At 45.5% G+C, this 27,713-nt stretch overlaps 1 protein-coding gene across 1 annotated transcript in view; it reads left to right on the top strand.

The window, feature by feature from the left end:
* Positions 1 to 27,713, top strand: part of CAMK1D (calcium/calmodulin dependent protein kinase ID) — a 446,292-nt gene that overhangs the window by 168,756 nt on the left and 249,823 nt on the right. Inside the window, exon 2 of the mRNA XM_012443436.3 lies at positions 26,778 to 26,909. Within this exon, the coding sequence (XP_012298859.1) occupies positions 26,778 to 26,909 (132 nt within the window). The remainder of the gene's footprint in view (positions 1 to 26,777; positions 26,910 to 27,713) is intronic.

Below are 27,713 nucleotides of genomic sequence, written 5' to 3' on the forward strand. Positions count from 1 at the left end.
ATGCCAGGCACAGAAAGACAAACATTGTGTGTTCTCACCTATTTGTGGGATCTAAAAACCAAAACAGTTCATGGAGATTGAAAGGAGGAGGATGGTTTCTAGAGACTGGGAAAGGTTGGGGGCAGGGGCAGGTAGGAAGTGGGGATGGTTAATCTGTACAAAAAATAGAATGAATAAGACTATTAGATAGCACAGTGGGATGACTATGGTCAATAATTAATTGTAGATTTAAAAATAAATAAAAGACTATGATTGAATTGTCTGTAACACAAAGGATAATTGCTTGAGGGGATGGATACCCCATTCTCCATGAAGGGATCATCACGCATTGCATGTTTGTATCGAAACATCTCATGAACCCTGTAAATATATATACCTACTATGTTCCCACAAAAATTAAAAATTACAACATTTTTAAAAGACTGCTTTTTCTGACTGCACCGCTTTGTTTATTGGCAATGGTTGGTGTTTCTCCGCACTGAATTATCTTTCCCTTGGATTGTTTATCTGGCTGTGAGATTATTTGAATGGAGGGAAGTAGCTCGTAAGTCACTCCAAGTACCATCTCCAGCTTCTCATTCCATAACGTGATGCAGTCCTCCTTCGCAGACTGGCCCAGTCATGAGTTTATCCTTTTAAAGGATCATTTTCCTGCCATCAACTTCCAATGTGTTTACTTTGCAGCCACAGCGTAGATACTATTTCGTGCTTTATGTAAAGTGTTAGACATCAAGTGTTTGCGCTTTGTTAGTCTCCAGTGCCGTTATGGTAATGGCTCTGTGTTACCATGACCCACCCTGCCTCCCACCACTCTTCAAAATGACACAGCGCCTCTGGTCCAACCGGGTCATCTTTATGGCCACTTTATTACTAAAGAGGCAAAATTGGCTGATAGTGACAGACAAACTGGTAGGAACAGTTAGTGTTCTGACTAACATGGCATAAATAGATTGTGAGTTTTTTATCATCTCATGTAAAATAATTTTAAAAATAGGGTCTGCAAGGCTAGTATGGTGGCTCTATAAAGATTCAAGAAACCCTGGGTTCTTTCTGTTTATTTCTGTCCCATCACCATTAGAAAGAAACTGCGTCCTCAAGGTCACAAGCTGACTACTGGGGATCCAGCCATCACATTCTCACTCCAGGACCTCTCCTGGGCAAGGGATAAAAGAATCTGCCTGAGAGCTGAATCATCCCCTTTGCAAGAGTTCTTTGGTACCTCACAGGATGACTTGGCTGGAGTCTCATTGGCTACCTCCAACTGAAAGGGATTTTGGGGACTGTACTTTTATAATTTGGTGCAAGAGGCCAATGTTAGCTCTTGTAACAAACAAACCTCCTCATTAATTCATTCATTAATTCATTCATTTGAGACTGAAGTGCAGTTGCATGATCTTGACTCACTGCAACCTCCCACTCCTGGTTCAAGTGGTTCTCCTACCCTGGCCTCCTGAGTAGCTGGAATTACAGGCATGCACCACCAGGCCTGGCTAATTTTTGTGTTTTTAGTGGAGACGGGTTTTCATCATACTGTCCAGGCTGGTCTTGAACTCCTGACCTCAAGTGATCTGCCCACCTGGGTCTCCCAAAGTGCTGGGATTATAGTCATGCGCCACCGTGCCTGGCTGAACCTCCACAATTTAATGGCTTAACAAAATAAGCCTTGATTTTTCTCTCATCAGGGATCAGCACGGATATTTTTGGTTGGCAGTAGGTCTTCTGCGTGGGGACTGAGACCTGAGCTCCTTGTATCTTGTGGACTGTCTTCCTCCAGGATCTTGGAGTCCTCTGCATTCAGCGGGCAGGTGGTGAACTAGAATGGCGAGTCACGTGTGAAAGGTATTTGTGGGCCAGCCTGGAAGTGGCCATGTTATCTTCTTAGGCTCCATTGATGGAGCCCAGTCATGTGGCCGCAGTTAACTGCAAGGTGGGGAACTAGAGTCTAGCTCTGTGTCTGGGAAGAAAAGGAAACAGGTTTGGTGAGCAGCTAGCCACTGGCCACATGGCTGTCCTGGTGATGCCAGGATCCTGTTAGCTGTAAGGACGTTAAGACAAGCTGAGACACAGAAAGTGAGGCACAGTCGCTGCTGCAGCCCATTGCATGCGCCTGCTCGCTTTTCCCATGGGGACTCTGCCTGCTCTCAGTTACCTGCCCACCGCAGGGCCCTTCACACATCTGTCCTCAGCCAGGCCAGGCCCTGTCTCTCCCAGCTCTGTCTGCTAACACCAGCTCTGGCTCCAGCTTCTTAGGATACCACCACGTTTTACTCTGTCTTTTTTTTTTTTTTTTTGAGACGGAGTCTCGCTCTGCCACCCAGGCTGGAGTACAGTGGCACAGTCTCTGCTCGCTCCCTGCAACCTCTGCTCTCTGCCTCCCGGGTTCCAGCAGTTCTCCTGCCTCAGCCTCCTGAGTAGCTGAGATTACAGGCATGCACTACAATGCCCAGCTAATTTTTGTGTTTTTAGTAGAGATGGAATTTCACCATGTTGGCCAGGCTGGTCTCGAACTCCTGACCTCGTAATCCACCTGCCTCGGCCTCCCAAAGTGCTGGGATTACAGGCATGAGCCACTGTGTCCGGCCTACTCTGTTCTGGAGTGACTTGTTTTGATTTGTTCAGTGTTTTCTGGGTCTTGTTTTTAATTTTTATGCTTTCCCCTGACATACGAGAGCAGGGACTTTATTCCCTCCTTCCGTCGTCATTAGCGGTTAATTCCCACCCCTTTAGGTGGTGTTTCTTCCTCATGGGAACGGCTGATAAGTCCTCCATCAAATCAGCTCCGAGAAATAATGGGGTCAGGGGTTACATAGTAAAAGTTATTAAAACTGTCTGGCCAGCATCCGGAAGCCGTTCTGAGGACCCCTGGGCCTCTTCTGTTAGGTTCTAACCATGTTGCTTGTGTACTCTGGGTACATGGACAAGTTTACTGGGGAAAATTCCCACTCTGAAAGATGATTCAAATGCGGCTGCTTTGTGAAGGTTTGGTGCCTGATTTTGGCTGGCAAAGTTTCGATCCCTTGCCTCTGAGTTCTTGTCATGTTTCTTGAGCAGTTTCGTGGTAGGGTCTGTTGCCTCATCCACTCAGTTACTATTTACCCACCGCACTAAGAAGCGAGTGTAGAATTTCCATCTTCTCATTGAATCTCTTCATCATCCCATCAAGTTGTGGTCTTACCATCTCTGTTTTGCACATGAGGATACAGGCTCAGAGAGGATCAGTACCTTGGGCTGGACTTTCTGACTGTGCCTGTTAGCTGCTGTGCTGGGACGCTGTGTATCAATCTGGATTTTCCGTGGGGTGCTGGGACCTAGGGTCTCCTTTCCTGTGTGTTCTAACTCTGCAGTTTCCTGAAGCACCATTATCTTTTATGCCTTTGGTTAATTTTTTTAAAATCATGTAAGAGCGTAGAAAAAAATAAGTGAACAGATTACCATGTACCCACCACCCAGATTGAGCAAATGTTAATTAACATTTTGCCATCTTTGCTTCAGATTTCTGGAAAAAAAAAAAAAAAAAAAAAAAAAAAAAGTTATGGATCCCGCAACACTTCCTTTTTTTAAAAAAATTTTTAATTTTTTTTTTTTTTTTTTTTGAGATGGAGTCTCACTCTGTCTCCCAGGCTGGAGTGCAGGGCCGCGATCTCGGCTCATTGCAACCTCCACCTTCCTGGTTCAAGCCATTCTTTTACCTCAGTCTCCCAGGTAGCTGGGATTACAGGTGCACACCACCACACTCAGATAATTTTTGTGTTTTTAGTAGAGACGGGGTTTTGCCTTGTTGGCCAGGCTGGCCTCTGTCTCCTGAGTTCAGGTGATCCACCCGCCTCAGCCTCTTTCAGTGCTGGGATTACTGGCGTGAGTCACCAAACCCCACCTTCAAACCATTGTACCCACTCTTTCCTCTCCAGAGGCAACCTTTACCCAAAGCAGGTGCGGTGGTGGGGGTGGGGGTGTGTGTATCCTAATTGTTTGTCTTTTTACTTTCACTACCTATGTATGTATTATATATCCAAACAATGTAGCTGTTATTGTTGGTGTGGATATTTGTGTGTGTGTTTTATAGATTGATGGAAATGGAAGGGATACTGTATGCATCTTTTGGTAATGATTTTTTTCAGTTGTAATTATGTTTCCTGGGTTTATCCCTGTGAATGCATGTAGATCAGTTAGTTAAACTGTTTCAGAGTATTCCACTGAATGACTATCCTAACTTACTTTTCTCATTTGGGATATTTACATCTGGGATATTTACATCCCTCTAGATAAATTTTTTTTTTTTTTTGAGACGGAGTTTCACTCTTGTTACCCAGGCTGGAGTACAATGGCGCGATCTCGGCTCACCGCAACCTCCGCCTCCTGGATTCAGGCAATTCTCCTGCCTCAGCCTCCTGAGTAGCTGGGATTACAGGCACGCGCCACCATGCCCAGCTAATTTTTTGTACTTTTAGTAGAGACGGGGTTTCACCATGTTGACCAGGATGGTGTCGGTCTCTTGACCTCGTGATCCACCTGCCTTGGCCTCCCAACGTGCTGGGATTATAGACGTGAGCCACCGCGCTTGGCCTTAGATAAATTCCTTGCAGTAATATAATATTCCATGGTACAGATGTACCTTTAAACTCTAACTAGGAAACTCTGTTGTTTTTATTGTTTTTCACTTCTTATAGTGCTGCAGTAAGCATCTTTTTTTAATAAATATATCATTATGTAATGCTTTTATTTATTTATTTTTCTTTTCTTTTTTTATTTTTTGTGATGGAGTCTTGCTCTGTTGCCCAGGCTGGAGTGCAGTGACATGATCTCGGCTCACTGCAACCTCCACTTCCCCAGGATCAGGTGATTCTCCTGCCTCAGTCTCCCAGGTAGCTGGGATTACACGTGCATACCACCATGCCCGGCTAATTTTTGTATTTTTAGTAGAGACAGGGTTTTGCCATGTTGGCCAGGCTGGTCTTGAACTCCTGAACTCAAGTGATCCACCCAGCTTGGCCTCCCAAAGTGCTAGAATTTCAGGTGTGAGCCACTGCCGCCAGCCTAATGCTTTTTTTCCATAGGACAGAGTTCTTTAAAAATGTAATTTACCAAGTATAGCCAGATTAGTTTCCAAAAATGTTGCAGCAATTTATAGTTAGCAACTCTTTCACATAACTTTGCCTTTTCCCAACCTGCTAAGAAGAAAACCTGTCTTGCTGAGGTTTTGTTTGGCATTTTTGGGACTGCTAGTGAGTGTCAGGCATCAGTTGCTATGTTCGTTGGCCATTCTGTGAATTGCATGTCTGTATCCTTTTCTGCATCTGCAGGCGTGGACCATCACTGCTGAGCATGATTTCTGTGTAGAGTGAGTGCCCCTGGAGTTTTGCATATGACTGTGTTAGTGGAAGCCCTTAGCATAACAGGGATATTATCTCTTTATTAATATTTTATTAGTAGGACTAGAATATTTTCAATCCTTTGCCACTGAGTCTTTTGGGTTTTGCATCTTGCTTAAGAAGATTAACCTATGTATATCTGTATCTTCTAATTCTTTTCCCCTAAAATGTTCTAGCATTTTCATTGCATTTTTTTAATTTAGAAATTTAAACTGAATTCTTTAAGGAACACAGATTATCTTTCTTTTTTTCTTTTTCTTTTCTTTTCTTTTCTTTTTTTTTTTTTTGAGACAGAGTCTTGCTCTGTTGCCCAAGCTGGAGTGCAGTGGCGCAATCTCTGCTCACTGCAACCTCCACCTCACGGGTTCATGGGATTCTCCTGCCTCAGTCTCCCGAGTAGCTGGGACTACAGGCATGCACCACCACGGCGTGGCTAATTTTTTGCATTTTTAGTAGAGATGAGGTTTCACTGTGTTAGCCAGAATGGTCTCGGTCTCCTGACCTCGTGATCTGCCCGCCTCGGCCTCCCAAAGTGCTGGGTTTACAGGCGTGAGCCACCGCGCCCGGCCCAGATTATCTTTCTGTGTAATTAAGCATGGCCAAGGCATTGGAACTCACTGCCCAAGTATCACTTGCTTGGATACCATTTCATATGCTCCGCTGAAGAACAGTGACATGAACTGTGTTTCATCTTTTCCTTTTTAAAATGTACACTCTGATCTTTTCTGTTTCTGACACTGTGAGGGCCGTGGAAAGGGGAAGACACTGTCAGCCACCAGCTGGGAACACACAGGACAGTAGACCCACTTAGTTCAGATTATGCTGCACTTGGTATTTTTGTTTTAAAATCCAGTAAAGAAACATGGTCTGTATCATTGTCTGTGATATTTACCCTCAGGAAAGATGCCAGGACTGAAGCGTCCTGGAGGCTGACAGGTGACCTCTTTAGCTCTGCGACCCTCGCGTTTATAAGAGGTGAGACATGGTGATTTGCCTGCAGGTGAAGGGAAGGGAACAGTGACTGGAGAAAGGGAGGTCATTTTGCTGCTGCCTTTGAGATGTATCTGATTGAATGGTGAACACGATTTGTGTATCCGGTTTTTATTTTTAAGCAGACTTTTCAGAAGCATGAAGTGTGTGGCACGTGGGACGATGATAAATCGTGTTAGTAATACAGTTTGTGCGTGTGGTTTAGGAACATTTCCAGTGTTTTGCTGACATAGGCAAAGACTTTTGCCACGATGAGGATGGAGTGCCAGTGCCAGGAAGGGCCGTCGGAGGTGCAGGCCAGTTGCTAGGCGTCCATCAGGCTAGTGATTAGATGCAGAGAGCATTATGATTCTCCATGAGCCAGCGCTGTGCAGAAAACAAACAGGCAGACTGTGTGTGGTTAAGGCTTTTCTCACTGTGGGGACCTCAGGGCAGGTCAGGAGTTCTCACTCGCAGCTTTTATCCGAAGCGGGGGTGGGCAGTGGAATCTCGTGTCCACATTGCAGGTGGTAGAACAGGCAGAAAAAAAAAGAGTGAAGGCAGCCTCATGGGAGAATTCAGGCAAGAACAACAGGCCTTTTCGTAGCTTAGTGAGGGACTTTGACTAAAGACTAAATCGATATCAATTCCACTTTTTTTTTTTTTTAGATGGGGTTTTGCCCTTTTTGCCCTGGCTGGAGTGCAATGGTGCAATTTCTGCTCACTGCAACCTCAGCCTCCCGGGTTCAAATGATTCTCCTGCCTCACCCTCCCAAGTAGCTGGGATTGCAGGTGCGCGCCACTGCGCCCAGCTAATTTTGTATTTTTAGAAGAGACAGGGTTTTGCCGTGTTGGCCAGGCTGGTCTCAAACTCCTGACCTCAGGTGATCCTCCCACCTCGACCTCCCAAAGTACTGGGATTACAGGCGTGACTCCACTTTTTAAGCGTGTTCAAGAAAAAAATGATCCAATGATACTTGCTAAAGCATGGTGAGGAAGACTTCATTCAGGATGAGGGTGATACGGACTGTTGGAATGGGATCTTGCAGTGTGGGAGAGAGATTGGGCTCAATCTGAAAGCAGGAGATTTGCAATGCCCAGGAGCAGGGCTGCAGGGGATGGTCAGTGGTTGGAAAATTACTAAGAAGATCATCAGAGGAAAGGGGGATTCTGGCTAAACCCACCTAACAGGACTCTTGCTGAAGGGTATCAGATATCACCTGGGGGATTTTGGAGGATGATGACCCTCATCAGATCTCAAGGGAGATCAGCTGTCCAAGATGGTGGGGGTTTCTCGCTAAACTGAGTTAGCAGGGTTCTTGCTGAAACTGGATTTTACAAGGAAGTGCACAGATGGGCGTAGGAGAATGTTCAGGAGCCTGATTGACATCTGGTCAAGCAGAGAATCTTCCCAGAGCGTAAGACTGCTGTGTGTATTTAGCTGGAATTGACATTTGTGACGCCTGTGTGGGCGCTTTTTTTTGTGCTTGTTTTTACCTGTCACACAGAAATACGTGTCCTGCGACCTGTGGATTTGCACATCTCTCAAACGAAAACTGTCAGGTCTTTGCCTTACCCCACAGGCCCTACAGCTCTGTAGGGATCTTGCAACCCCCATTTTCTCTCTCTTCACACAGCCTCCTGCTCTTCTGTAACCAGAGCCTTGCCAACCCAAGGCCTTATGTTTGTGCTTCTGTCTTCCTGGTAAAGGCTCTGCACATGCCTGGGGTTCTCTCCTCGTTCCGTTCAATTCTCAGCGAAGAGGCCTGCCCTGGTTATGCATCTATAATTGTACATAAATGCTGTCTATATGTCTATGTCTATCTATAAGTCTATTTATCTATTTATCTCTGTCACCTGTCTGTTTGTCCACGCACCCACCCACCCATCCATCTGCCTATCCATCCATCCATGCACCTACTTATCTATCCCCATCCATCCATCCATCCATCCACACACTCACCTACCCACTCACCCATTCATCCATCCATTTATCCATCTGTCCGTCCATCCATCTACCCATCCATCCATCCCTCCTCCCACCCACCCATCTACCCACCATCTCCATACATATATATATACACACACACACACACACACACACACATATATATTTTCTGCTTTATTTTTGTTTATAGCTCTTGCCAACACCTGGCCTAGATTGTTTATCCTCTGCCTCTCTTCTCACCATGGGACTTCCTGGGGCTGCAACCTTGTTCCACTCACCTCCATCCTCAGGGTCTTGCATGTAATAGTGCCCAGTGCATGCTTTCTGACTTAATGGCCTGAGCTGTTTACCCCCTGCCACCTCACAAATATGTGACCTGCTCACCAAGGCAGTTGCAGAGCCAGGGGATGTTTGCCACTGATCCCCCGTACCCAGGAAGCATGCAACGTGACCGTGATATACAGACAGTGGTCAGTGACGCTTTCTTTGAAAGTGTAGTTACCCTCCACCCGGCCAGAGCTAACTAATGTTTAAACCATGGATAGTTCCCAGTTTCGTGAAGGATTGACAGCTGAGCAAAGGCAAGTTGGTGTGTTTGCGGAAAAGATGCTTGGCTGTCAGAGGGGATGTCGGTAGGTGTGGCCCTTTACCCAGAGAAGTGGCTATTGTTGGGATTTCGGGCACCTTATTGAGCCAACTTAGGGAAATATTTTTGGGCAAGCAAGCCTTTTGGAACGCTTCTGATCACCCTGCATGGAGAATCTCATTGTTTTGGGGGGATCAACTCTGTTTTTAACCTTTTCTAAATCTCAGAGCAGCCCATCTCTGCATGCCAAGGAAACAGTCTCAACGTTCCTAATTGATCATTCTGCCTTGCCTGGGAGAGGGACTGAGGTCTTGCTCTTCATATATCACATTTTTCTGCCCTAATGAGAGGAGCGGAGCAGCCTGTGCTGGCGCCGGGGGCCCCTGGGGGGATCAGAGTATTGAGGTCACCATCCCTGTCCTCTTAGACTGACAAGAGCTATCAGGAGTAAAGTAGCCCCAGTGCCTGTTGCCACCATGTTTGTGATGGGTCATACCGTTCAGGGCCAGGTAATTGACAGGTACGGTGACCATCACTACTTCCATGCTCTGGTCTTCAATTTCTGTTCAGGCTATGTTTTCAAGGAATGAGCTGTGTTTTTGTGGGTAGCCACAATGCAGACTTGCTCTTATTTTTGGCCAGAAATAATGTCATAATTGGCACCCCACAACAGATTGATTAGTCCGTGTGTATGTGATTGAACAGCAAATAAAGCGTTTCACCATGGCTCTAAAGCCTAGGAGGTATGAACTTTTCTTTTTTTTTTTTTTGAGAAGGAGTCTCGCTCTGTCGCCAGGCTGGAGTGCAGTGGTGTGATCTCAGCTCACTGCAACCTCTGCCTCCTGGGTTCAAGCAATTCTCCTGCCTCAGCCTCCCAAGTAGCTGGAACTACAGGTGCGTGCCACCATGCCTGGCTAAGTTTTTGTATTTTTAGTAGAGATGGGGTTTCACCATATTAGCCAGGATGGTCTCTATCTCTTGACCTTGTGATCCACCCACCTCAGCCTCCCAAAGTGCTGGGACTACAGGCGTGAGCCACTTTGCCCGGCCCGATGTTTTCTTCCTGCTGGAATGTTAATGTGATTATGTTGTAGGAAATGGGAGAAACTGTCAACTGCCCTTGAAGGTGAAGTTGGCTCTTTGAAGCAGGAAGTGAATGATGAGATATGGATGCCGTTTCGGAGGAGAAGAAATGAGCGGGTCGGGCAACATAAGGGTCAGTCTCCCGCCTTTGGATTTTGGTCAGTCAGTATTGTGGCACTTTGGAAAACAGAGAAAATTATGATGTGGAATTTTAAGATGTCAAGGCAGTTGTTAGTTGAGGGCCTAAGTCTACAAGGAGTGGCTTAGGAACAGAACAGAAATTCCAACTTAAAAATTCTTCCACTCTCCCCTAATAGAGAGTCTGGGTTCATGGAGGTAGGAGGGAAGGAAATCTCTGTCTTCATCCCTTGGGGTTGAAGTTGACAGACATTGTCAGAAACTTGGAAGAGAATGTCACTGGGGTTTCATTGGAGAGATCTCTGGTTAGAAAATTTCAACAGATTTATCTGTCCATTGTAGCCCAGTTTGGATGAGAATTTGGACAGTATTTTTGGGGAGGGGCATATGGGAAGAAAATCTCTGCTCCACCCTGACTCTTGTTACTCTTTCTGGATTGTAAAGTTGACCATACCCAGTGAGGTGGGATGGTTTAGAAATGAAAGAGCATGACTTTGGCATCAAACTAGGGTTACAGTGTTAGTGCCATATTAGCAAATTTTTAAACCTTTTCCAACATCAGTTTTCTCAGCTGTAAAATGGACATCATAATGTTACCATGCAGGGTTATTGTTAGAATTCACAAGTAGTTGGCAAATACTTTCTTAAAAATAAGCTTATGCTTATTTATACTTGGGAGGCTGAGGCCAGAGGATGGCTTGAGCCCAGGAATGTGAGGTTACAGTGAGCTGTGGCCATGCCACTGCACTCCAGCCTGGATGACAGAACGAGACCCTGTCTCTTAAAAAAAAAAAAGCATTATATACAGTTTTTAATGAGCAGTACTGATGATGATGGTGATGATGATGACCGTGATGAATACTGTGATGGTGATGATGATGATGATGACTGTGGTGATGATGATGATGGTGGTGATGATGATGATGGTGATAGTGATGATGGTGATTATAATGACTGTGGTGATGGTGATGATGATGGTGATAGTGATGATGGTGATTATAATGACTGTGGTGATGGTGATGATGATGGTTATGACTGTGATGATGGTGATGATGACTGTGATGATGATGGTGGTGATGGGAATGATGGTGATTATAATGACTGTGGTGATGGTGATGATGATGACAGTGATGATGGCCATGGCGATGGTGATGATGGCGATGGTGATGATGATGGTGAAGATGGTGATGGTGATGACGGTGATGATGGTGATGGTGATGATGGTGATGGTGGTGATGATGATGGTGATGATGCTGGTGATGACGGTGATGATGGTGATGGTGATGATGGTGGTGATGATGGTGATGATGGTGATGATTACTGTGATGGTGATGATGATGATGGTTATAATGACTGTGGTGATGGTGATGTTACTGTGATGATGATGATGGTGATGGGAATGATGGTGATTATAATGACTGTGGTGATGGTGATGATGATGACAGTGATGATGGCCATGGCGATGGTGATGATGGCGATGGTGATGATGATGGTGAAGATGGTGATGGTGGTGATGATTACTGTGATGGTGATGATGATGATGGTGATAATGACTGTGGTGATGGTGATGTTACTGTGATGGTGATGATGTTGGTGATAGTGATGATGGTAATTATAATGACTGTGATGATGGTGATGATGATGGTTATGACTATGATGATGGTTATGACTGTGATGATGGTGATGGTGAGGGTGATGGTGATGATGGTGGTGATGATGACTGTGATGATGATGATGGTGATAGTGATGATGGTGATTATAATGACTGTGATGATGGTGATGATGATGGTTATGACTATGATGATGGTTATGACTGTGATGATGGTGATGGTGAGGGTGATGGTGATGATGGTGGTGATGATGACTGTGATGATGATGATGGTGATAGTGATGATGGTGATTATAATGACTGTGGTGATGGTGATGATGATGACAGTGGTGATGGCCATGGCGATGGTGATGATGGCGATGGTGATGATGATGGTGAAGATGGTGATGGTGGTGATGATGATGGTGATAATGACTGTGGTGATGGTGATGTTACTGTGATGGTGATGATGTTGGTGATAATGACTGTGGTGATGGTGATGTTACTGTGATGGTGATGATGTTGGTGATAATGACTGTGGTGATGGTGATGATGATGATGACTGTGATGATGGCGATGGTGATGATGATGGTGAAGATGGTGATGACGGTGATGATGGTGATGGTGATGATGGTGGTGATGGTGGTGATGATGGTGATGATTACTGTGATGGTGATGATGATGATGGTTATAATGACTGTGGTGATGGTTATGTTACTGTGATGGTGATGATGGTGATAATGACTGTGGTGATGGTGATGATAATGATGACTGTGATGATGGTGATGGCGATGATGGTGATGACGACTGTGGTGATGATGATGATGATGGTGATGCTGATCATGGTGATGATTATTATGATCATAATGATGACTATTTAGGCTGGGGAAGCTTAATTCTTTGCACAGTAGCCTGTTTTCTTGGGGAAAGGAATTGTTCTCTGTGCTGTAACTTTATACATATAAGGAGGCAAAGAATAGTTTGCATCTTGACCAAATTCTGTTAACAACCTTGTTTGTTAAATTGCCCAAGGTGCAGCTCAATGATGAAAAGATGTGGAGGGTGTTTTGGGCTAGAGAGATTCTGCCAGTTATGATACAGTCACTTGCTAAAGTAAGATACTATCACTTTCAAAGTAAAAACAGAGAAAATACATATTTGTTATATCATTCAGTAGCATACACAAGGAAAATGTAGATCATAAATGAATTTTCTGCCTGTCAGAGGCATGTCATTTTGAGAGGGAGGATGCTACCTGTTTCTGTTCAAAAGGAGATTTCAGAGAACATAAAAATTACCTAAAACCCACTTGATGGGATTGAGAATACCACATATCAGTTGACTCTGTTTCTGCCGTTTATTCAAGGCCTTGTGCCTTCTCACTGCTGGCTGCGCTAAGTGCACACTCCTCATCTGATGTTCAGAATGTCCACAGTGTGGTCCCAGGGTACCTTGCCAGCAGCAGCATTTCATCAGCCCATCACACCTGAGTCAGAATCCCTCCAGACACTGGCTTTGAGATTTAGACAACTTCTTGAACGCTGATGAGTTCAATTTTCTCATCTGTAAAATAGGGATAAATAATAGGAATATAACATACACATTGTTCTGCATCTTTGTTTTTGCATTTAACAGTATGTCTTGGGAATAATTCTGTATTAGCACATGTAAATATACTTAATTATTTTACATGACTGTATAGTACTCCATTGTATTTTTATTTATCTATTTATTTTATTTTGTTTTTTTTTTAGAAATAAGGTCTCACTGTGTTATCCAGGCTAGAGGGCAGAGGTGCAATCATAGCTCACTGCAGCCTTGAACTCTTGGGCTCAAGTGATTCTTCCGCCTCAGCCTCTCAAGTAGCTGGGACTACAGGCACACACCACCACACCCAGCTAAGTTTTTATTTTATTTTTTGTAGAGGCAGGGTCCCATTATGTTGCTGAGGGTGGTCTCAAACTCCTGGCCTCGGACAATCCTCCTGCCTCGGTCTCCCAAACTGCTGAGATTACAGGCACGAGCTACCACGCCTGGCCTCCATTGTAGTTTTAGGTTGTAAATTACTTAACCAGTCCTCTCTTAATGGATATTTAGGATTTTTCCTATGTTCTGCTATTTCAAACTTTTATTGATTGTTTTAAGCCAGAATATTTATTTATTTATTTTTACACAGACACAGCCAAATGTCCCTTTAATGTAGTAATTATTTTACCTATAAGGACTCTGTGGTTTTTTATGGAATAGCTTGAAACATAAAGAGTGCATCGATGTGTTTAGTTTGCAGGGAGCTTAAAAGAATGTTCCTTTAAGTTACTTGTTGAGACATCCGCCCTGAATGGGATTGAAAGTAAGCTTGAGAGTGCCTAAGTCAGAGGATCTGGTGAGCGGGAATGGCGGGGTGAGGGATGGCCAGTTGGGATTAATCATGAACATCCTGGCCCATTCGCTTCGCCATTCAGGTTTCACCCACCGTTTGACGCTGGGGCTGTGTGTCTGGCGTTAGGAGCATGTTGGATCTTTGTAGCAGCCGGAGAGTAGAACGTGAGCATTTGCTAGGTCTGGTTCCCCCACCATCGGGGATGGGAGTGAGAAAGGGGAGTTGCCCTCCGAAGAGCTGCCTCTGCAGGGAGAAATCTTTCTCCAACAGGAGATCTGGGAGGACTGTAGTGAGAAGTGCTCAGAGGCCCACGCAGGTGATGAAGAAGGACCAAGAGTATCCTGGGGGTTGCAGTTTCATCCAAGTCAGTACCTTTGTCACTCAAGGAAAATGAACCCTGGCAACGAATGCACGCATGGCGCACGTGGACACTTTATTTGCCTAGAGTGTTGCTAGCTTTTTAAGCTGTAGCTATAAGGAGATTTTGTAATCTCAAAAAGAACTGATTTTTTTTTTTTAATTTTAAGAGACAGGGTCTTGGCCGGGTGTAGTGGCTCACACCTGTAATCTCAGCACTTTGGGAGGCTGAGGCAGGTGGATCACCAGAGGTTAGGAGTTCAAGACTAGCCTTGGCCTACATGGTGAAACCTCGTCTCTACTAAAAATACAAAAAAAACTCTCTGGGCTCGGTGGCACTTGCTGGTAATCCCAGCTATTCAGGAGGCTGAGGCAGAAGAATAGCTTGAGCCCGGGGGAGGCAGAGGTTGCAGTGAGCCGAGACTGCGCCATTGCACTCCAGCCTGGGCCACAGAGTAAGACTCTGTCTCAAAAAAAAAAAAAAAAAAAAAAAAGACAAGGTCTCACTCTGTCACACTATAGGCTGGAGCTCAGTGGTGTGATCACAGGTTGTTGTAACTTTGAACTTGGGCTCAAGCGATCCTCCCCGCTCAGCCTAAGTAGGAAGGACTGCAGGCATGTGTCACTACACCCGGCTAAGTTTTTCATTTTTTTTTTTTTGTAGAGGTGGGGGTCTTGCTATGTTGCCCAGGCTGGTCTCCAACTCCTGGCCTCAAGTGATCCTCCTGCCTTGGCCTCTCAGACTCTTGGGATTACAGGCATGAACTACTGTGCCTGGCCTGAATCTTTTGTTCTGCTTCCATCTCCCAAAACCAAGCTTCCATGGGTGCTCCCTTGTTGGTATGATAAGAAAAAAAAAATGATGGACTCACTTTGGTTCCACATCAACCTTTGACAAATGGCGTGAAAACAGCGGAGATAAAATGTGGGAGCCTGTCAGGGAAGTGAAGGAGGAAAGGAAGGAGGGCTGTTAAATGAAGCGTGTTTTTTAAGCACTCATTTGGAATTTATTTGTCTTCTGCATCTGGATCAGTGCGACTGTTAACAGTAAAGATTTAGTGCCCACAGAAGAACCTTCAGAAACCAAAGATGTCACAAGCAATGACTGTGTCAGCATTTTGATGCTTTCTCCCTGTGACAAGTATTGTCATTACCTAGACCTGCCCCAGTGGTTTCAAACATAGGATTGTACTCAGAATGAAAACTGATCTGGACAAAAATTAAGCCAGTCGCGTGGGTATTTAAAAATGTCTCATCGTGGTTCTTGAAGCCATTATGCAGGGTTGCTTATCATTGTGGAATTCACCAGTTAGAGAGGAAGGTAAGAACTTTTCAGTAAGAAAGCCTAACTATTTTGGTGCCAGGTGTGGTGGCTCACGCCTGTTATCCCAGTGCTTTGGGAGGCTGAGGTGGGTGGATCATGAAGTCAGGAGTTTGAGACCAGCCTGGCCAACATGATGAAATCCTGTCTCTAATAAAAATACAAAAAAATTAGCTGGGCATAGTGGCGGGGGGCTGTAATCTTAGCTACTTGGGAGGCTGAGGCAGGAGAATTGCTTGAACCTGGGAGGCGGAGGTTACAGTGGGCTGAGATCGTGCCACTGCACTCCAGCCTGGGTGACAAGAGTGAGACTCCACCTTTAAAAAAAAAAAAAAAAAAGATAGCATAAGTATTTTGAAGGATTCTCTCTATTCCTAAACATCTACTTAATTAAGTTAAGGATATGTTTCTAATTTGAACTAGTTGGTCAGGCACTGGTCTTAGTTAATAAGAACCTGAGTTATAGTTTTTTTTTTTTTTTAAGAAATAGAATTTTGGGGGCCAGGCGCGGTGGCTCACACCTGTAATCCCAGCACTTTGGAAGGCTGAGGCGGGTGGATCACCTGAGGTCAGGAGTTCGAGACCAGCCTGACCAATATGGAAAACCCCGTCTCTTAAAAAAACAAAAAACAAAAAAACAAAAAAGAAATAGAATTTTAATACTTTTAGCTTAAGTATTAGCATAAATGAACATATGACTTACTATGTAATTGTCAAGTGGAGGGTTTTAAAAGATACATTTTAATGAATAGACGTTGTATGTAAATTGGATGTCCATTTTCTCACACTGTTCGTTCTCTAAGCATGTGGAAGCAAGTCTTTTCGCTGTGTTTGCTCGGCAGGACTTGATTTTCCAGATTGGGCCTGGCTTTTTGTAGGTCGGGGTGCTGAATTAGCACTACAGAATGTCATTAGTGGTGTGTGATCTAGTGAAGATTTTTAGCTGAAGGTTCTATCAGAAGGAGTTAATGTTACTTCTAAAATGGCCTGGTTTCTACCTGGAGAGTTGCGTAGACACGGAGACCATTGACTTCACTGCTGTTATGATCTATTCAGAGTCTCTGGGGTCTGTAAGGGTTAGGGTCAGCAAACAGGTTTTTCCATTTTAAGAATTGATTCTGTTCTGGAAAAATAGGTCTAAAAGGCACCTGCCTATTTCCTGGATGGTCCCGAGCCAGGTATCACTGACTTCATTTTTTGCTGTTTTTTTTTTTTTTTCTCATGTTTTCCTTCTTTTGAGACGGGGTCACTCTGTTACTCAGGCTGGAGTGCAGTGCTGCGGTCACGGCTAACTGTAGCCTCAGCCTCCTGGCCCAAGTGATCCTCCCACCTCAGCTTCATGAGTAACTGGGACCGCAGGGACACACTGCCATGGCTGGATAATGTTTGAACTTTTTTGGTAGAGATGGGGTTTTACCCTGTTGTCCAGACTGGTCTTGAACTCCTGGTCTTAAGTGACCCTCCTGCCTTGGCCTCCCAAAGTGCTGGGATTACAGGCATGAGCCACGGCACCCCACTTTTTCAATGTTTTTAAACCATCCTTTAATATTGTGCTCACGGGACACTGGGAAAAATAATACGCTTGGTAGAAAAGAACGTGTTAATTTACGGTCAGAGGCCTGGGGTAACTGCAGGCCCAGTTATACAGTCTGGTAAGGGCAATAGGCTGAAAGCGGTACTGTTAATAAAGTTAATAACACAGGCAGTCTGATTTGTATGTAGAATGACTAAAAAGCATAGAGAGGCAAAGAGCCAATAATAGCTGCACTAACCTAATAGGGCAGATCGTTTCAGCACCATCTGATTATTTCTTGGTCTAATTTGGGATGGATGTAATTTTACCGAGTGGTTGGTTTAGTGAACTGTCATGAATCAAAAAGACAGCTCCTGAATTCCTGATTCTTGCTAAAAGTCAGAGGAGTCTTTTTCAGGTTTCATCATTTGACTAACAGTTTTGAGCACCAAAAATGTGCAAGTCACAGCAGGTTTTTCGGAGGGTACATTTTTGGCCATTTTGTGATTAAATTGCACCTGTATGAGAAAATAATTTATTTTAAAATGATGTACACTTATTTAATTTTCATTTTTGAGATGGAGTCTCGCTCTGTTGCCCAGGCTAGAGTATAGCGGTGTGATCTCAGCTCACTGCAACCTGCACCTCCTGGGTTCAAGCAATTCTCCTGCCTCAGCCTCCCTAGTAGCTGGGACTACAGCTGTGCGCCACCACACCTGGCTCATTTTTGTATTTTTAGTAGAGGTGAGGTTTCACCACGTTGGCCAGGCGCCTGACCTCAAGTGATCCTCCCACCTCAGCCTCCCAAAATGCTGGGATTACAGGCGTGAGCCACCACAGTCACCTATTTTTTTTTTTTTTGAAATGGAGTTTTACTCTGCCACCCAGGCTGGAGTGTGCAGTGGCATGATCTTGGCGCACTACAACCTTTTCCTCCTGGGTTCAAGTGATTCTCCTTTCTCAGCCTTCCAAGTTGCTGGGATTACAGGCACCCGCCACCATGCCCCGCTAATTTTTGTATTTTTTCAGTAGAGATAGGTTTTGCCATGGTGGCCAGGCTGGTCTCAAACTCCTGACCTCATGTAATCTGCCCACCTTGGCCTCCCAAGGTGCTGGGATTACGGGTGTCAGCCACTGTGCCTGGCTGTTGCCAGCTCATTCTTGACAACCTTAGGTTAAAGATTAAAAGTATTAGAAGCAGGAAAAGATGATGAGAAACTGGAATAGAAACAGATTCTCATTTCCGTTTTTTATTGTAATAATCAGTAGTGAGGAGGGAGTTAGCCAGCGTGTCTCTGGGCTTGACTTGGTTCTGAATTCTGGGGCCTGCATAAGCTGAAAGTCTAGAATTAAGATGCTCAGAATGACTCTGAATTTTTTAACTACTGGTAGGTACGTGTCTATCTATAGCACAGGAGAAGGGTGAAAAACCACTTCAAAAGCCCTTAAATGTCTGTTTTTAGCCAAGGCATCCTTAGGGCACATGATTTTGTGTTGCTTTTTCGGGGCACTCAGGTAGAAAAGGCATTCCAGAGCCCAGGCTCATTTCTTTCTTTGCCCTGCCACTCACTGGTCACTTGGACCTCAGATCATTTCACGCAGAGAGGACTGGGTATACATCTTACAGCATGGAGAGCCAACCACGTTAACACCAAGGTCCATTGAAACTGACTAGATAAAGCAAAGCAAAACAGCTTTTTTTCCCAGAGCTGTCATTTATGAAGTTAAAAGCCTAAGTAGTCATTTAGCATTCTTTCTTCACTACCGAAAATGGGATGGTTTCCTTTAGTCTTGGAAATTCGGCTCTGAAAAGATTATTTCCTCCCAGGCACCTGGCTTATAATCAGGATGAGCTGCCTGTGGGTGATGATTAGCTTTTCTTTGAAATGTGGGGAAAGGAGGAAGGATTCAACTTTTATAATTTGTACTGCCTGTCATCAGGTACAGAAAACATTTAGCATTTCAAGATTAAATTTTTATTTGACCTTTCCAGTAATTTATGACAGAGATTCCTTTTTGATAGAATTTGGTGTTTTTTAAAATAGAATAATGGCTTTCTTTATCATTCAAATAAATGTCACAACTTGAAAAAAATGCAATTTTTGAAACAGTGGAATTTTTGTTTCTCTCACAATTATGCATTTTTAAAGTCCTTTCATCTGTATAAAAATCTGCTGTTTCTTTTTACCGAATTTTACTTATTTAACAAGGATGAAGGTTTATAGGGAGGAAATATCATAAATTAACAAATTTAAGACTTTTAGCAGTCAAAACAAACAGCGAGCTCAGGATTATTCAACTGTATAATATTACTTAAGCATTCAGGCACGTAAGTGGATGTTTTAAAGTAAATCGGGAAGGACTCAAAGAATTTTTATGCCTCAGAAGAAACCTTTGAGATTCTTTCTGCACAGGCCTGCATAGAAACTTAGAGAAACATATTACGGAGGAGGAAAGAGGTGGTACTGTTTTCTAGTACTAGTGTTGAGTGGATAGTATTAGTGTTGAGTGGATAGTACTGATGTTGAGTGGATAGTACTAGTGTTGAGTGGAAAGTACTGCTGTTGAGTGGATAGTACTAGTGTTGAGTGGATAGTACTAGTGTTGAGTGGATAGTACTGGTGTTGAGTGGGTAGTACTAGTGTTGAGTGGAAGGTCATTAGGGTATATTACTTACTTTGCAGATCTGCAGCATAGGAGAAGGGTGGAGAGGCTGATGAGGAATCAGAGGAGAGCCCCCAATAATGGTGATCATCAAAAGTGTCTTGAGCACCAGCTGATGCAAGTATCATTAGGTCTGGAGACACAGAATACATGCATGTCCTGCTGACATATAGGAAGCATGTTAAGGACTGTAATGGAATGTGTACATGGGATAGGTAATGTATATTTAAGCCACATTTTTCAGAATGAGAGCATCATTCTGCCTGAGTGAGAAGCAATTGAGAAAACCTTAAAAGAGAAGGAAATAAGAAGACAAAGTGGGTGGATCAGCTGAGGTCAGGAGTTCGAGACCAGCCTGACCAACATGGTGAAAACCCATTTCTACTAAAAATACAAAAAAACTAGCTGGGCATGGTGGTGTGCGCCTGTAGTCTCAGCAACTTAGGAGGCTGAGGCAGGAGAATTGCTTGAACCCCACAGGCAGGGGTTGCAGTGAGCTGAGATCACGCCACTGAACTCCAGCCTGGGTGACAGAGGGAGACTCCGTCTCACCAAAAAAAAATAATAATAAAGAAAAAGGAGGAAATATCTCAATCTGGGCCTTTGAAAAACAACATGAAATTTTGCCAAGCAGAAAGAAAAAGGGATGAATGAGATTTAAGGAAGGAGGGTGTGGGCAGAACTTGAACAGAGGCCAGTGGTATGAAGGGTCATGATGTGTTTGGGAAACTGCCAGTTGAGTGGTGTGGTTGGGTTGAGGTAACGTGCCTATGGTGGGGAGTGTTTGTGCTGGAGTGACGGATGAGCCTGCAAAGTTGGGGTCAGGTTTAGAAAGGCTTTGAATGCCATGGATAACTTGCAAAGGGATTTGAACTTGATCCCATAGACATGAAACCTCAAAGATTTAAGTAGGGTAATGACATCATGAAATCTTATTTCCAGAAAAGTAATGTCAGTAACAGATAGAAGACAGCAGGTAGCAGTAGGCTCGCTGGGGCCCATGGGACCAGGAAGGGGTTGTGGACGTATTGCAGAAGCGAGATAAGGAGGATGTGAACCAGAGCAGCACTGAAGGGGTGGAGGAGCAGGCGGGCATTTGAGGGTCTCATCAGTGGAAGACCTGAACGTACTTGGTGAGGGAAATGACAGAGGGAGAAGGCGGTGAAGTAGACAGGTTTCCAGGCTGCGTTACTAGATCGGTAGAAATGAGAGGGAGAAGTTTTGGGGTGAAGGTAACTGTGTTTCACTTTGGTTATGGTGCTCTTGAGAGGCTGGGAAGGGCCCTTGTGGGTAGAGGAGGTGAAATGTGCATGTGAGAGAGATTAAAATGTGGATGCAGGTTAGGAGCTCATCAAAGGGCCAGAGGGGGCTGAGGCTATGGAAACAGCTCAGACTTCCATGGGAGGATACAAACTAGGAAGAAAGAAGGGTTGCAGATGAAACCTTGGGGGACCGTGGATGTTTGAAGGGAGGAAGAGATGGAGAGGAAATGGACGTAAAGGCAGAAGGAGAGAATTATGCTGCAGAACCAAGAAGCAAAGAGTTTTAGCAAGGAGGTCAAGGCAAAAGCCAGTAGGATGAGGCGTGAGAGGAAGCCATTGGGTTTAGCAGCTGGGAGACCCCTGGAGCCCAGCCCACGAGGTTCCAGTCAAGTGGTGGTGGAGGAAGAAGTTGAACTGCAGAGAAGAGTGGGGCACGGGCTGCAGGCCGGTGCAAGCTGTGCCGACGACAATTTCAAGATGCCCGTGTGATTCAGTCTGGCTGGAGTGCTCCACTGTGCAGTTTTAAATGCACAGTGCTTGTGTTTTATAGCCAATAGAGTGCAACCTGCTTTGACCTCTTTGTATTTTTAAAACTTTGTTGGCCGGGCACGATGGCTCATGCCTGTAATCTCAGGACTCTGGGAGGCTGAGGTGGGTGGATCATGAAGTCAGTGCCTGGCCAATGTGGTGAAACCCCGTCTCTACTGAAAATATAAAAATTAGCCGGGCGTAGTGACGCATGCCTGTAATTCCAGCTACTCAGGAGGCTGAGGCAGGAGAATTGCTTGAATCAGGTTACAGTGAGCCGAGATCACGGCACTGCACTCCAGCCTGGCGACAGAGCAAGACTCCACCCCCAAAACAAACAAGCAAACAAGCAAATGAACAAACAACACTTTGTCACTCTGTCCCTGCTTTTGTTCCTTGGAATTTATGTTCTTGGGTTGTGGGAAGTCTTTATAGTTTTCAGATCATTTTCCATGTTACCCGGACACCCCCCTTCCTCCCTCCCCCCCCTCCCTCCCTCCCCCCCCAAACACACACACGCACCTGTGTGTTACGTAATTACATCGAAAGTGCTCAGGCTGTTCATTCATGAGCTTTGTGTTTGATGTTTCTAATTAGCTTTCCTGGAACAGGGGAAGCGTCTTCACGTGATTTCCATTTATTGTGGGAACAATAACAATTTATGGTGATCTTACATCCCTTAAGAAGACCAGAGAACTTTGTCTTTGGAAAACTTCAAGCGAGTGAATGCACGTTGTTTGGCTAAATGACGAAGCAGGCGGATATGCAGGCTCGGAGTGATGGCAGCTCATCTGACCACAGGGTCTCCTCACCCCTCCATCCCTGTCACCTGTGGCGCTTGCCAGGCACACACCCTGGTAGCCACAGGTATCAGCCCAGCATAACGCATTGAGAAAGGACCTCGGAGGTGATGGGAAACTGAGTTTTATTTTCTGCCCCTTACCACTTGTGTGATGGGACTCAGCATCCTCATCTGTAGAATGGAAATGACAATAACTTCTTGTCTGCTTCTTGGGGTTGCTGTAAGGATTGGATTCACTGACATATGCCAGAGTCCTCTGTAAATATCAAGTCGCTCACACCAGCTGGCACCCTGGAGGTGATATAATTTCTTTTTCTTTTAGGGAGGAATTGAGAGAAAAGCTTTATCTAGTTCTTCCAGTGTATCCATCCTCAGACAATGTCATTGATTAAAAGTAAGCAAACTTTTATGTTTATCTTTTTATTGTAGTAAAATATACATTTTACCATTTTAAGCTTTTTTTTTTCCCACCATTTTAAGGTTTTTTTTTTCTTTCTTTTCTTTCTGAGACAAGGTCTTGCTCTGTGGCCCAGGCTGGAGTACAAGGCTCTGAACATGGCTCCCTGCAGACTTGACCTCCTGGGCCCACGTGATCCTCCTACCTTAGCCTCCCAAGTAGCTGGGATGACAGGTGTACACCAACGTGCCTGTCTAATTTTTAAATTTTTTATAGAGACAGGGCTTTGCTGTGTTGCCCAGGCTGGTCTCAAACTCCTGGACTCAAGTGATCCTCCCACCTCAGCTTCCCAAAGTGCTGGGATTATAGGCATGAGCCACTGCGCCTGGCCTATTTTAACCACTTTAAAGTGTACAGTTTGGTGGCATCAAGTACAGACATTGTTGTGCAACCATCACCCCCATCCATCTCTGGCACCTTTTTTTTTTGAGATGGAGTCTTGCTCTGTCACCCAGGCTGGGGTGCATAGGCACAATCTTGGCTCAGTGCAACTTCTGCCTCCTGGGCTCAAGCAGTTCTCCCACCTCAGCCTCTAGAGCTGCTGGGACTACAGACACGTGCCATCACATGCTGCTAATTTTCATATTTTTAGTAGAGACAGAATTGCACCATATCGGCCAGGTGAGTCTCGAACTCCTGACCTCAAGTGATTGCCTTTCTTGGCCTCCCAAAATGTTGGGATTACAGGTGTGAGCCACTGTGCCTGGACCCCAGATCCTTTTCATCTTCCCAAACTGAAACTCCCCATTAAACAGGACTTCCCATCACCTTTTCCCCCTAGTCCCTGCAACCACAATTCTACTTTCTGCCTCTATGAATTTGACGACTTTGAACACCTCCTATAGGTAGAATCATGTGGTATTATTATTTTTTGTGTGTGACGGAGTCTCGCTCTGTCGCCTAGGATGGAATGCAGTGGTTCAAACTCTGCTCCCAGGTTCAAGCGATTCTCCTGTCTCAGCTTCCTGAGTAGCTGGGACTACAGGTGCCCACCATTACGCCTGGCTAGCTTTTGTATTTTTAGTAGAGATGGGGTTTCACTATGTTGGCCAGGCTGGTCTCCAACTCGTGACCTCATGATCTACCTGCCTTAGCCTCCCAAAGTGCTGGGATTACAGGCGTGAACATCGTGCCTGGCCTGTATTCGTCTCTTTGTATCTGGTTTATTTCCTTTAGCATAATGTCCTTGGAGTTCGTCCATGCTCTGGCATGGGTCAGAATTCCATTGCTTTTTGTGGCTGTTCTGTTAGATGTGTAGACCACGTTTTATCTATCCATTTGTCCACCAGTGGATGCAAGGATTGTTGCCACCTCGTGGCTGTTGTGAACAATGCTGCTGTGAACGTGGCTGTTCATGCACCTGTTCGAGCTCCCGCTTTCCCTTCTGGGTCGACACCTAGGAATGGAGTTGCGGGCTGAACTGGATTCGGAAAGAACGGGACTAGAACCTTGGTTCCATGACGCTACTGAGGATCTCTGGTGGAGACCCCTTGGTCATGTGGTGTCACGCCTGGACTGTTTAGCACGTGACTCTCTTGATGTACCTCTGTGCCACTGTCCTGCCTTCCCCAGAGGGGGCCACATAGTTCATCACCACCCAACCAGGGACAAAGGCAGAAAAACCCTTGATCCACAGGCACCACTGCCTCGCCGTGTTGTCAGCTTCCTGCCATGGCAGCGCTGGCTCTGAGGAGACCCCTCGGTCCCCTCCCCAATCTCTTGTCCTTCGGGGGCTGAGTCCTGCGGCACCCTCATTTCTCTCTATTTCCTCCAGGCAAGGAAGCGCTTTTCTCTTATAGGCTCCCGAGGGTCCTATTGAGCAGGGTGTCCCCTCTGCGCTGGCCGTGGTCGTTTCTGATTGCAGGGATTGTGTAGAGGAAGGAGCAGCTATGGACGGAGAGTGGAGCGAGGGGCAGCCCAGGAGGAGAGGGGCCTGACTGTGGTTCCCAGCCCAAGCCTGTGGCCGCGATCACTGCTGCCAAAGGGCTTTTCCGCCTTCTGGAAAATGGACTTAGTAAATCCAACAAACTCAGGACTGTTGGGGTATATCAGCATTAGGGAGTCAAGTGGCCAACAGGGAAACCGAACGAACAAATGAATGAATGAATGAATGAATGGAGTATCTGGTATAAAACCACTATGGTGCTTGAATCTTGGTCATTCTCCAGGGATTTTTCTCATACTCCAACGTAGTTCTTGTTCCGCCTCCCAGAGGGTAGTGAGAGGGAACACATAGCTTCTTGTTCAGTGTCTTGGCCCACCTAAGAACTCTGTGAGGTGCAGCCACCTGTCTCCTCCTGGCTTAGAGGTGGGTGGGGAGGAATGGTGCGTGGCTCAGAGGCCATGTCTGGGGTCATTGCCATTTGGGTTTCCTGGACAAAAGCCACTGGCCATGGCCAGTGTCACTGGAATGCCTGACTCTGTATATCCCTCTGTGATTAACCTGTGGTGGGTCTTTATGTGTTTATTTTTAATGATGATTGTTCTGGAAGGTTCTAGAAGGTTTGGCTTCTGGCACGTAGTATCTTGAGGGGAGACTCCTACAGGTGAATAATTAATTGGTGGATTTGGGCAGAAGATCCTGCTTCTGACATTTTTCATCTGGGATATTTTGTAGAATGACTATGTTCTGCTCCTTGGGTTTGTATAATTAAAAACAGACCTTGAAGCTAGACAGACTTCTCCCTTGGGAATCCAGGTGCCGGGGGGAACGCTGTCCTGAAGTTAATTGCACTGAGTGGAAGTGAATTCCTCTCACTGGAACGGATGTTTAATACATGCATTTACCTTCCCTTGGATTCTGACAGACTGTGCCCTGCTCTCAGGCGGGTAACAAGTGAGTCAAGTGTTTCTCCTGCCTCAGAGGCGGAGGAGGGGTTTCTCCCTGTTCAGGAATCTCTTTGACAGTGACTAAAGTAGGGGTCCCCAACCCCTGGGCCGCAGACTGATGCCTGTAGGGTATATGGCCTGTTAGGAACTTTGCCGCAAGGCAGGAGGTGAGCAGCAGATAAGCAAGCAAAGCTTCATCTTTGCTTACAGCTACTCTGCGCTGCTCCAGTTACCGCCTAAGCTCCGCCTCCTGCTCGAGTTACCACCTAAGCTCCGCCTCCTGTCAGATCAGTGAGGGCATTACATCCTCATAGGAGCATGAGCCCTACTGTGAACTGTGCACACCAGGGATCTAGGCTGCACGCTCCTTATGAGAATCTAATGCCTGATGATCTGTCACTGTCTCCCATCACCCCAGATGGGACTGACTAGTAGCAGGAAAACAAGCTCAGGGCTCCACTGATTCTACATGATGGCAAGTTGTAGAATTATTTCATTATACATTACTGTGTAATAATAATAGAAATAAAGTGTCCAGGCGTAGTGGCTCACACCTGTAATCCCAGCACTTTGGGAGGCCGAGCGGTTGGATCGCTTGAGGTCAGGAGTTTGAGACTAGCCTGGGCAACGTGGTGAAACCCTGTCTCTACTAAAAATACAAAGATTAGCCAGGTGTGGTGATGGGCACCTGTAATCCCAGCTCCTCAGGAAGCTGAGGCAGGATAATTGAACCTGGGAGGTGGAGGTTGCAGTGAGCCGAGATCGCACCACTGCACTCCAGCCTGGTGACAGAGAGAGACTCCGTCTCAAAAAAACGGATACGAGCTGCATGGTTTGGCCGGGAGCCTCGCTGGGTAAAAGTAACGGTAGTGCTTGCAATTGTGCATCATTATTGTTTACGCAGACTCTGGTGGTGGGGTGAGGATCTGTTGTGAAACCAGACTCCTGCGTCTAAGTGTTCTTTTTCCCTTCTTTGTTCACAGCGGGGCCTTTTCCGAAGTGGTTTTAGCCGAAGAGAAGGCAACTGGCAAGCTCTTTGCCGTGAAGTGTATCCCTAAGAAGGCGCTGAAGGGCAAGGAAAGCAGCATAGAGAATGAGATCGCCGTCTTGAGAAAGTAAGTGCTGGGGGGCGGCCATCCTCTCCTTCCCACCTCCTGGCCCGTGTGTCCTGTGGGAGGCCTGCCCCGGAGGCCGGTTTCCCCATGAACAGAGGGGCCCCCAGAGGACGCGGGCTCTGCAAATGATGACCACATTTCAAAGCCTTTCCCTGTAGATCTCTCGTGTCTCATAACGCTCACGGCCGTGGTTGGAAGTAGTTCTAGTTCCAAAGGGCACAGCTTGTGAAGGCAGGCTTGCTTGTGAACTGAGACCCTGCCACTCACGGTAGCCGAGTGACCTTGGGCTGATTACGGAGCCCTGAGTCTCTTCTGTAAAGTGGAGTTCCCGGCGTCTCCCTGGCAGGTGTTCTAAGGATTTGGTGAGATGCTGCTTACTAAGTTTTTGTAAAGTGCTCACGGCAGCAATTGCCACATAGTAAGTGCTCAGCGAAGGTCTCTGCTGTCGCCACCGTTCTGAGTACTGCTGCTGCTGCTGCTGTTTTATTTATAATCAGGTGATGAAGCTCACAAAATAAAGCCATGGATTCAAAGCCTTGTAGCTCGTGTGTGGCAGAGCCCGGAATACCAACCTGGCCAGCGTTATTTCCACTTGTTCTGATGGTTTCTCCCGTTCTCTGTGGCAGACGTGGCACGTGGCACCCAGCAGGCTGCATAGAGTTTACTGTTTCAGTGCTTTACCTTTTCATTGAGTTTTATTTTTGCTCACTGTGTGTAATATAAATAAAAAAAAGATTTTCATTTTTTTTCATTCATTCATTTCATTTATTTACTGTTTTTTTAAGATAGAGTCTCACTCTGTCA

The sequence above is a fragment of the Aotus nancymaae genome, unplaced genomic scaffold (assembly GCF_030222135.1).
Source record: "Aotus nancymaae isolate 86718 unplaced genomic scaffold, 86718_ANA_hifiasm-v0.15.2.pri h1tg000083l, whole genome shotgun sequence".
In the NCBI taxonomy this organism is placed as follows: Eukaryota; Metazoa; Chordata; class Mammalia; order Primates; family Aotidae; genus Aotus; species Aotus nancymaae.